This window comes from Cryptomeria japonica, chromosome 1 (assembly GCF_030272615.1).
Source record: "Cryptomeria japonica chromosome 1, Sugi_1.0, whole genome shotgun sequence".
Taxonomy (NCBI): domain Eukaryota; kingdom Viridiplantae; phylum Streptophyta; class Pinopsida; order Cupressales; family Cupressaceae; genus Cryptomeria; species Cryptomeria japonica.
Window position 1 is genome coordinate 125,434,198 of NC_081405.1, and position 10,969 is coordinate 125,445,166.

A 10,969-nucleotide genomic window follows, 5' to 3' on the forward strand; every position below is an offset into this window, starting at 1 on the left:
AACTTCAATTTTTTTTTATGGATTGAGGAAGTGTGAACCATACATAAATTTTGTGAATGATATCAGTCCTAAAAGCCTGCAAATGTCCGACTCACGCTCACTGTTGGCCCGTGACTAACATCTTTGCCACGCTTTATATAAACAAAGCTTTGAGAATATATTATTCACATAGCATTGTGGCTTGGAAAAGAAAGCTTTGAAAACATTTGTTCCATATAGAATTGTCTTTTGGAGAAGCAAGCTTTGAGAACATTTATTCCATATAGAATTGTGTTTTCGAGTGGGTAGATCTCTAAAAACAAAATCAAAATGTCTCGTACGAGAAAAGCTTATCTAGTGTTTGTTTTTATACTTGTGTTAAGCTTGAGAGATGAGTGCACAGGAGCAAGGGATTTCAAGAAAAAATCATTGATTTTATTATCATCATCAGATGATACAGCTTCATCTGATGGCGATTCCAAGGTGGTGGACGTTACAACATATGGTGCCAAGGGCGATGGAGTCACCGATGATACCGAGGTCATATTTCTATCTATTCAAATACTTAGTTCATCCTCTTGACTATTAAGTGTTGAATTTTGTTACTGAATTATATATTGTATTTGTGGTAATGTGCATGAAACAGGCATTTCAGGCAGCATGGACATCAGCTTGTGAGCAGAACTCGTCTACACTGCTCATTCCAGCTGATTACAACTTTCTAGTTGGGCCCCTCACTTTCTCGGGACCCTGCAATTCAAACGTCCTCTTTAAGGTATGGCATTTACATAACGACATTACCAGAGTATAAAAGTTATAGAATTCAAAAGCACAAGCCGAAATACATCTGAATATTTTGTATCCTGGCAGGTTGATGGAAATGTTATCGCTCCGGTTAATCCACGGTCGTGGACATCTAAACCGTTGAACTGGATAAACTTTTCAAAACTCAATGGTGTTACTATTAATGGCAACGGCAGTTTTGATGGACAAGGGGCAGCTTGGTGGAAGATTTCCCAACTAGAAGACACGGTAAATCTTAATTGTGAATTAAAACTCATCAATGGACGTATTATTTGAGCTTCGAGTCTCCAAGAAACCTTTATCCTGTTCAATAATGTTGGCATTTTATGTGCATCAGGATAGCAGCGAAAATGGAAGCAAACTGCCAAGCATGAGGCCGACGGTGAGCCATTAGTTTTCTTGGAGTTTTTAATTTCTTTTCAAGAGTATGGAAAGCTAAAAATAAACCCAATTTCCTCAATTAGAACTTTCTTCTAACGTGTGAAAGAATTTGTACTCTAGAGAGTATCTTCATATCTTTGTTCGTACAATTAGTAGGTTATTTTCCCTTTTTCTTTTCCAATGGTAAAGACGCTGATATGTAGTTACTGAACAGGCATTGCGGTTTTATGGAAGCTTTGACGTGAGCGTCCAAGGCATCACAATACAAAACAGCCCACAGTTTCACCTCAAGTTTGACGGGTGTACATTTGTTACAGTTGTTAACGTGACAATTTCCTCTCCTGAGAACAGCCCAAATACTGATGGAATTCACGTCCAGAATTCAGAGGAGATTGAAATATACCATTCCTCAATTGCATGCGGTATATCAGATTTACTTCCTAATGCGGCCTTCTCTCTTTCATAGGTTACAATATTAATACATGTTATTATAACCAGTTTTGGTGAATCAAATAAACAGGAGACGACTGTGTATCGATACAAACAGGAAGCTCAGCCATCCGCGTGCATGATATCAATTGTGGCCCTGGTCACGGTATCAGGTAATCTCATTATTCTCATTAGAATCCTTTGTTTATTAATGGCAGTGGCCACAAAATTTTTAATTATGAAACTCCTTTATTTGTTAATAGCATTAGCTCAACACAATTGTTTTTTTACATTGTCTTTAGTATTGGAGGACTTGGGAAGGGAGGAACAAAGGCCTGTGTTTCCAATGTCAGTGTTTATGACAGCAACATTCATGATACATTGAACGGTCTCCGAATAAAAACATGGCAGGTTTGTTAAAAACTCTATTTTTCCATTCAATATATGTCTTTTCAAAGCTCCAGTGAAATGCTTGGCATGGAACGTAATCTGATCCTCCACTTATTCTTCTTAATGTCTACAGGGAGGAATTGGGCAAGTGAAAAGCGTGTCGTTCTCCAATATACAGGTTTCCAATGTAAGACTGCCCATTGATATTGATCAATTTTACTGTGATAAAACTGTCTGCAGCAACCAGTCATCTGGAGTATACATATCAGATGTCACTTATCAGAAAATCACAGGCACTTACGTGAAAACACCAGTCTATTTGGCTTGCAGCGATGATGTGCCATGTACCGATTTAAAGTTCCAAAAAATTGAACTTCAGCCAGTGGCTACACAGGAAAAGAGTCCCTTCTGCTGGAATAGCTATGGAGACCAACAGTCCGATGTTGAGTGCCTGCAACCTGGAAGACCCCCTCATGACCCTGCTCAAACTCTATCACCGGAAGATCGATGTTAATACCTAGTCTTCAAAAACACATTTGTAGTTTCATATTGGCTCTTCTTCGGTGAATGGTTAAGCTAAATCTTGAACGTTGATCATTAGCCAGCTCACATATGACATTCCATGTAATTAAGCTGCAGTCATCTCCAAAAACATCAGATGCATTGTCCACATAAACTTTTGTTCGTGAGGGAGTTCCCTCTCTTTTCATATGAAGCTGAACAACACGAGATACTCTTTCCTCTGGTTTTCTTTCTTCTATCCTCTATACTTGTTAGTTGTTAGCTTTGTTCTTCACGTTCATTCCTTCCTGAACACTCTCTTCTACTTCTTTATCCTGACATTTACAACTTTTGCTCACCAACTTGAAGAGAAAGTGGTGGTGGAGTGAAGTACATTGACAAACCATTGGCGGGTTGCCACAAACCAATCACATGTTCCTCTTCACCTGCAACCACAAGCTTTGGATATTGTTTATTGTATAATTTTCTAAATATTTTAGCTTTTACAAATAAACGTATTGCTATTCTGATTAGGTTGCAATTTATTCCCCTGGGTGATGGTCAGTTTTAAGTATTCATTTCAAACATATTAACTTGAAATTACAATTACACTCTTAGATATAACTTAATTTATGTTTATTTATATATATTATATTAATTTTGCCTAAATCATGTAAAGAAAGTTTATTTTTCTTTATATTTTTTTACTTTTATAGTACTTGTTCAATGTTAGCAAAATATTTGTTCTAATTGTAAAGTATAAAATATCATATAAGTCCACTACAATTAATACTATTAAAAACTTAATATTTTTAATTTAAACAAAATACTTATGATTGATATACACATCATTTCAAATTTTTAGACATATTAATTATAAATCTATATTTAATAATTTTGGGAAACTTCTAGAATTTTATTTCCCATGTAATATTACTCATCCTAATCTCTCTACATCCTCATTCATCTTCTATTTAAAAAAAAAAGTATCATATTTATGAATATGAGATAAGCCTTGAGAAGTTTGCTTCATAGTTTCCTTCTTAGCAACTCTATCATTGATTAGGAAAGCAACCTAATCAATTGACTCTTAATAATTAGTTTCTATAATCTACCTTAATTATTTTTCTACTAGAAGAATGATAATCTTGATGCTTCAATAATCACAATCATTTTAATTAAATTTTAGAATGGATAAAGAGTGAGCATTCTACATAAGCAATAATTAGAAAGATTTAAAAAAAAAAAAAACTATTTCTCTAAGAAATTAATTGTTCTAATACTAAAAGATGAATTTGAATATAATATATTTAAATTAAGTCAATGCCTAACTATTATTTGTAAATCAATTGAAAGTTAGTAATAACTACATAAAAAATAATGCAACTTATAACATTAAATATTAAGCAAAATAGTCAAAGTACTGCAATTTAATTGGTTGGATACAATTGCAAAGAGTATAATGATTTGTGATGAAAAAAGCCATTCACTAAGATTCAAACCTCAAATATGCATTGCAAATATGTGTTTAGTTGGAGAAAAAATCCTTATTTAGATATATGCTTACTCATATTAAATATAAAAGTAAAAATACCAATACATCTATTTCTATCAACAAAACAAAAATAACTTATAAAATGCTTATACAAAACCATTATTATCAAACCATTGGATCTGCATTTATCGAACATTTTGATAATGTAGTACTGTACGACATAGCAAGGTTGGAACATCCATGATGCATTGAATAGCCCTGAAATAAAAGCCTGACAGGTCCGTTATAAACTTAATCTTTCATCAAATATAAGTCTTTTGTCAAAGGTATGAAAAAAAGCTTTACATTGAACAAAATTATTTTGCAATAATATCCAAAAAAAAACCTTACGTAGTGTAGGTGTACTCAATTGAAGCTGAACAAATTGAGTTAATGTCTCCTTTTTGGGGGGGGGGGCTGTATCCTTCACGTTCCTGTGCCTTTGAGCACTTTGTTCTATTTCTTGACTCTGACATTTACAACCTTCTATACCTACTCGGAAAGAATGTGGTGGTCGATTGAAGTCCATTGACAAACCATTAGCGAGCTACCACAAACCAGCAATGTGTTCCACTTTTAGTAACACCACAAGCCTTTGGTTATTTGAAATAATAATTTAAAATGTGTTTTACTTTTTTTTTTAAATTAGCATTAAAAGTGAAGGTATTGTCACTTAGTATATATTTGGATTTAATTTTTTAGATTTTTATATATTAATGTTTTGGAACATATTCTATGATCTATCATAGGATGAAATGGGTGGAGAAGGTGTTCTTATTCACATTAAGCTACATTTTGTTATTTGATATTTTCATAGTTTGAAAATTATTTGAGATATACTGTCCAAGAATTCTTTATAATTGCATATGACAAATTAGTAAAGTAGATAAGGATCATTGAAATAAATAGTAGAGTCAAATCTACATATAAAGGGAAATAATGCCACATTTTGTCACTAATAAACATACCTGGTGTAAAATAGATCTAATAATCTAATATAAAATTTGAAACAGTTTACTAAAAATAAAGTTTCAACTCCATATTAAAAATAATGAAAATTCTAGAATCATCATCAAATGATGCTCATTTTTTTTTTTATCATGGAGTAAAATACCTTTTTTCACTACACTTACTTTCATTAATAAACATTTAACCTCAAGACACATTAACTTACAATTATCCATTAATAAATATATAAGTCAATCTATAATTATTTATATCCAACTATTTAATTTAGTCTAAATCATCCTTGAGAAAATAGTATTCTCCATCATAATTTTATGTTATAATGAAAAATGTTATTTTATATTAATTTTATTTATTATACAATATAATATAATTTTATTATTTAAAAAACTAATTTAATAGTACAAACTAATAAGATTAACTTTTTTATAAAATTAAATTTATTATTTATCAATAAATATTCTATAAGCTCATTAACTGTTATTAGATATGTATGTAAAAGTAAAGAAATTTTCAAAATAAATACTATCTTAGATATATTTTATACATCTATATAAAAGATGTTGAGAGATACCAATTTCGAGATGTCTATGTTGAGATAGTTATTGATAATAGATAGTCGCCTTGAGACTGATATCTCTCAGCATCTTTTAGATAGACGTATAAAATATATCTAAGCTAGTAGCATCCGTAGTGCCACATATATATATATATATATATATATATATATATATATATATATATATATATATATATATATATATATATATATATATATATATATATATATATATATATATATATATAACTATGTTTCTTAAATGCACAATCAACATAGTTAATGGGTAAATGCACAAAGTTGGGTCCCAATCCCGCGGAAGTCCGCGGGTTGGAAAATGAACCCACTAGAAACGGGTGCCCGATTTTTACAAATTGGGCACCTGAGCCATAAAGAAACGGACGCCCATTTTTTTCAAATCCCCCATTTTTTTCAAATCCACCCGATTTGAAAAAACGGGCACCCGTTTTTTAAATGTATTTTTTTTTTTTAAACCATTTTCTATCATTTTTACTGTTTGAAAAATGGGTAGGCGTTTCTGAGGAGCACGGGTACCCATTTTTTTCACCCCAACTAACTGCCTAGACCATTTTTACCTCCTTCTAGGTATTTAGTTTTATCTTTTATATTCTATTTTATTTATTTTTATTGTTTTTCATAAAAAAATGTTAATGTATTGATATTTTTTAATTTTTATGTTTTAAAGTTCAAAAATCGTCTTTTATTTTATTTTATTTCATGTTTAAAATAGTTTTTAGTTTTCAAATATTGCAAAAAACATGAATAGTAAAAACCATAGGAAAAAAACGAAAAACAAAAATGTAAATGAACAATAAATATTAGACACAAAAAACAGACAATAAACCCTAAACAAAAAGACGAAGACTAAACCCTAAATAGAAAAAAACAAACAAGTCCCAGGAGAATTTTGACTATCTTGGTTGATTAACCCTAAACCCTAAACCCTAAACCCTCAATTATAATATTTAATTATAATATTTAATTAAAACCCTAAGCATTTATGTTATCAACCACCTTAAGCATTCGTAATGGTGGCTATATTTAGTGTCAAAAATTTTAACGTTTTCATGTCCTAAGCAATTGAGTTGGACACCATGGATTAATGTTCCTTTTATAATTGCTTCACATCAAAAAACCCATCCTTATCCTTCTGCTCCACACCTAGATTGGTCACCCAATCAACCTCTATTGTTGGCCCACCATGCCACCTAAAATTCAGCCAAGCATCCACCCAAGCCATCTCTTCCTCTTTACTTCCTAATCATCTTAATATGAATGCTACCAACTTCGACCAAAGAGACCTCTCCACTACATCCCATATTGTACTAACTACTCTTTCCTTATCCTTGAAAACTCGCATGTTCCTTTCTAGCTAGATAGGCCAAATGATGATGATAAGAGTTTAATTCCAAATGAACCACAAGATAGGACTAGACATATTAAATTTCAAATAGTCCAAAATATTAGGGAGATTGTGTGGCATCGTCCATTCAATCCCCCATCTATGCAAAAATGAATTCCATATTATTTTTGCAAATTCACATTGCACAAAAGGATGATCATAATCTCACTAATTTCCTTACATAAAACACACTTGAAAGAACCCCAATGCCCCATAAGTTGTAGTAAGTATTATTGGCCATTACATTTAATTTTCAAACTAAAAATTGTGAGATATGCATTATAAGTGTTGTAGACAAGGTTGACATGGAAATATCCATAACTAAAATGGTTTTATTATTTTCATTAATAACAAAAGGAAAAATATGCCGAGCTAGATTCATACCAAATTATTCAAGTAAATTGGATTTTCAAATTTTGAAGTGATTAATTTGTCCTATCAACCCCATTAGATTTGATATGTTTGAGTAAATTCAAATCGCAATACCTAATTATAGGCTTGTCAATTACCCTCGTCACTCAGTAGTTTTCTTTTATATCTAATTAGATTCTTGGAAAAGAATTAGTTTTAATCATTTAAGTATGCATTCATTATTTTTAATTATTATTAATTTATTATATATAAAACAACATTAATAATATACATAATAATAATAATTTACTTTTTTTTAATAATATTTACAAATTATATTATATACTATTTTTTATTAATGATCTAATATTTAGATTAATAATTGCGACCAAATAATCAATAGAGAAACCATTTTACAAAAGAATCATAGTTATCCCAAATAATCTAATTTAGATGAGTTATGTATTCTAATATATGACAAATTTTCTTGGATAGGTTTCATTATAAACCCCACTAAATTACTTAAAAATTTACATGTCTATATAAATTTATTTTGCCAAGTATATATTAAATTAAAAAACTGATTGTATATTTATATGTGTATGTATCATTTTACATTTAGAATGAATTGATTCTAAATTTTTTATGATAATTGCTTGTATTGCATTACCAAATGTTTATTCTAATTGATATAATTGATGTACATAATTAAAATATATTTTGAAAATTATTTAATATGTAAATAAAAGTTGATCTTAAGTAAATAAATTATTTAATATGATATAATAAATTTCCTCTTAAGTATCACCATCAAAGGGTATGTGATCTTCATCTACAAAGGGAATGAAACAATCTACAATAGGATCCTCTCAGAATGGAGAGATATGAGGGTCTCCATGGATCTCCTAAAGTATATTCCAAAGTGTGTGGGGGAAATCAATATCTAATGCAATACACATAAAATCATGATCTTTACAAGTTAGATCAAATCACTCCTACATGGTCAATGATGTTACACCAAGATTATATAATTTCTAGAGTTTCTAGTTTAGGTATGACTCCATACATAAAAGGAAAATGATTACACCGCCTTAAAACTTATCAAGATACCATTTTACAAAAGAATCATAGTTATCCCTTTCTAATTTTACCACAAAAGGATGAATAGAGAAACCTATGATACCTCCTCAAATAAAACCTTAAAAGATCAATAAAATCAATACATATCAAACATATCAAACAAATTCATCTCATGTAAGACAGTCATTTTCAAGTGCCAAGATGTCCAAGTAAATGACTAGAATGTGAAATCACAAAAAATGGTCATTTATTCAAGCTTCAACTTAGTGTAGTACTACTAGTTGCAATCACTAAATCATCCAATGATTCTAGAAAAGAACACAACAAAGTAGTACATGTATTGACAAGTTCATAGATATAACTTATGACTTTAACTTATGATTGTTTTTATGATTTTGATGGAACTTATAAGTTAATTCATCTTTAGATGTTAAAAAATATTGTTTGAGTTGCATGGGCATTATGATGTTTTATTTTGTAGAATTCTTCTTATACTTTGATTTAAGTGGATAATATTTCTGAAATGATGCTTATTATTACCCACCTATCAATAATATTATAGATCTATATGTGAGTTTCCTTTTTTTATATTTAAGTTGCTAAATTGTATTTAATTATAAGTGATTTTGGAAGGTGAAATGTAAATTAAATAGTTTGTAATTGTAAATTTTCAAGTTTGTAAATTTTCATGTTTGTAATTGTAATTGTAAATTTTCATGTTTGTATATATATGCAGATTATTTTCACATGATGGATGAGTTTGAGATAGATGAGCTATTAGGTCTAGTACCACCTCCACCTCCACCCCCTCCACCTCCACCTCTACCTCCACCTCCACCTCCAACTCCACCCGATCAGTTGAGACAAACAATTAGGACAAATATTGATGCTTTGATAGAGATATTCATACTATTAGGCACGAGCCTCATCCACCTCCTCAGTTGTTACACCTTGCAGATACTATGCAAGGCATTGTACAGTCTGTGCAGGCATTAGATAGCGAGCTAGATATCTATTGTAGTTGGCATAAGGGATTGTGTGCATTTTACGTTGATGGCCTCACATACAAACAAGTTAATGACTTAAAAATAACAAAAATGGATTTGAAAAAATATTTTGTGAACCCTAAGACAGGTGAAGAGATAGATCCGAAGAAGCCATGGATCTCTCTTCGATGGTGTAGGCACCCAGGCATTACTAGCCACTTTTGGGAGCGGTGGTGGATGGTCTCCACCACACTCTAATCATGAGGTCTTGATGTATTTTTTGAAGAAATTATGGGCCGAATTTGAACTAGGAAAAAAGCCCAATTACTTTGGTATTAGATCATTTCAAGGGGTTGGGAGAGGCATGCCCCAGGATAAGCCAGGAGCAAAATTGAGCCACAGGGTTAGAAACTGTGTGTGCGATGATCCGTTGGTTCCTCTTCCATCACCAGTTGTTCCAGCACCTACCCATCATCAAGCAGTGGATTTTGCTCTAGGTTCATTGAGTGCCCTATCGGGCAATTTGGTACAGTAGTTGCAGGAGGTGAGGGTTGCCCCTGCTTAGCACATGTTTGCACGAGCTGTGGGGATGTATGTAGGGGTCCATAGAGTGAGGTTGCCCCTAGAGGAGATGATGATTTTGATGATACTGATGCTGCCCATGGTGGTTATGATGATGTTGAGGAGGCTGCACAGGATGATGTCGTCTCTTCATATGTTGATCTCCTATGGGCAGATGATGATTAGCCTATAGAGGTACAAATTTATTTGTATAATTTACATTGCAATATTAAATTTCTTATATATACACATATGACCATAACATGAGTCAATTTTTTCTGAACAGAGGATGGATCATACCACATCATTGAGGAACCGATAACATGTTACCTCAATACCTAGAGATGTTGGTGCCCCATTTACGGTATGCATTTTCATCTAGATACATTGTATTGATATGTACATTTAAAATAAACAATAAATTTTTTAATGTAATGATTTACATATGATATGTTTTTTCAATTTTGTAGGGTGCTCATGTAGCACTAAGGTGGGTAGTTCTTCACGTGACCCATGGACCACTGAGGCTCAACCTCATATACCACTAGTATGTTTTTCATCCATTAATTTGAAGTGTTTACATGCTTACTAATTTATGTACAACTTTGATTGATGTTCGTTATTTTTTGTAATTGTAGGCTTCTGGATTGTTTGATGGTGCATCACATGTACGCCTTCGACCATCAGTTACTTTTCCTGCATCACATGTATGCTTTTCTATGATAATATTGTAGTGTATATATATATATATATACTTTATAATTTATGTATATATACAAGTTTGATTCATGCTTTATATATGTTGTTCAGGTCCACACCACTACCAATATTGGTACGGCTATGGGATTGAGCCAAATGCAACCATCGACATTATCATTTGAAGCACGATGATTACATAAATAATTTCTAATTTGTTTATACTGTGTACTTGGCTTTTATAGGGATTATCAAAATTGATGTACAATGTTTTTTTTTGCAGGACTTGACTACGACCACTTTTCTTGTTCATGATAGTGGACCTCCAC

General features: G+C 31.6%; 1 protein-coding gene across 1 annotated transcript; it reads left to right on the forward strand.

Moving 5' to 3' along the window:
* Positions 1-207: 207 nt before the first annotated feature.
* Positions 208-2,924, forward strand: LOC131026711 (polygalacturonase At1g48100). Its single transcript, XM_057956644.2, has 8 exons — positions 208-519; positions 626-754; positions 850-1,011; positions 1,121-1,165; positions 1,379-1,586; positions 1,685-1,766; positions 1,896-2,004; positions 2,117-2,924. Exons 1-8 carry the CDS (start codon positions 310-312, stop codon positions 2,495-2,497), a joined length of 1,326 nt encoding a protein of 441 aa, XP_057812627.2. The 5' UTR covers positions 208-309; the 3' UTR covers positions 2,498-2,924.
* The last annotated feature ends 8,045 nt before the right edge of the window (positions 2,925-10,969 follow it).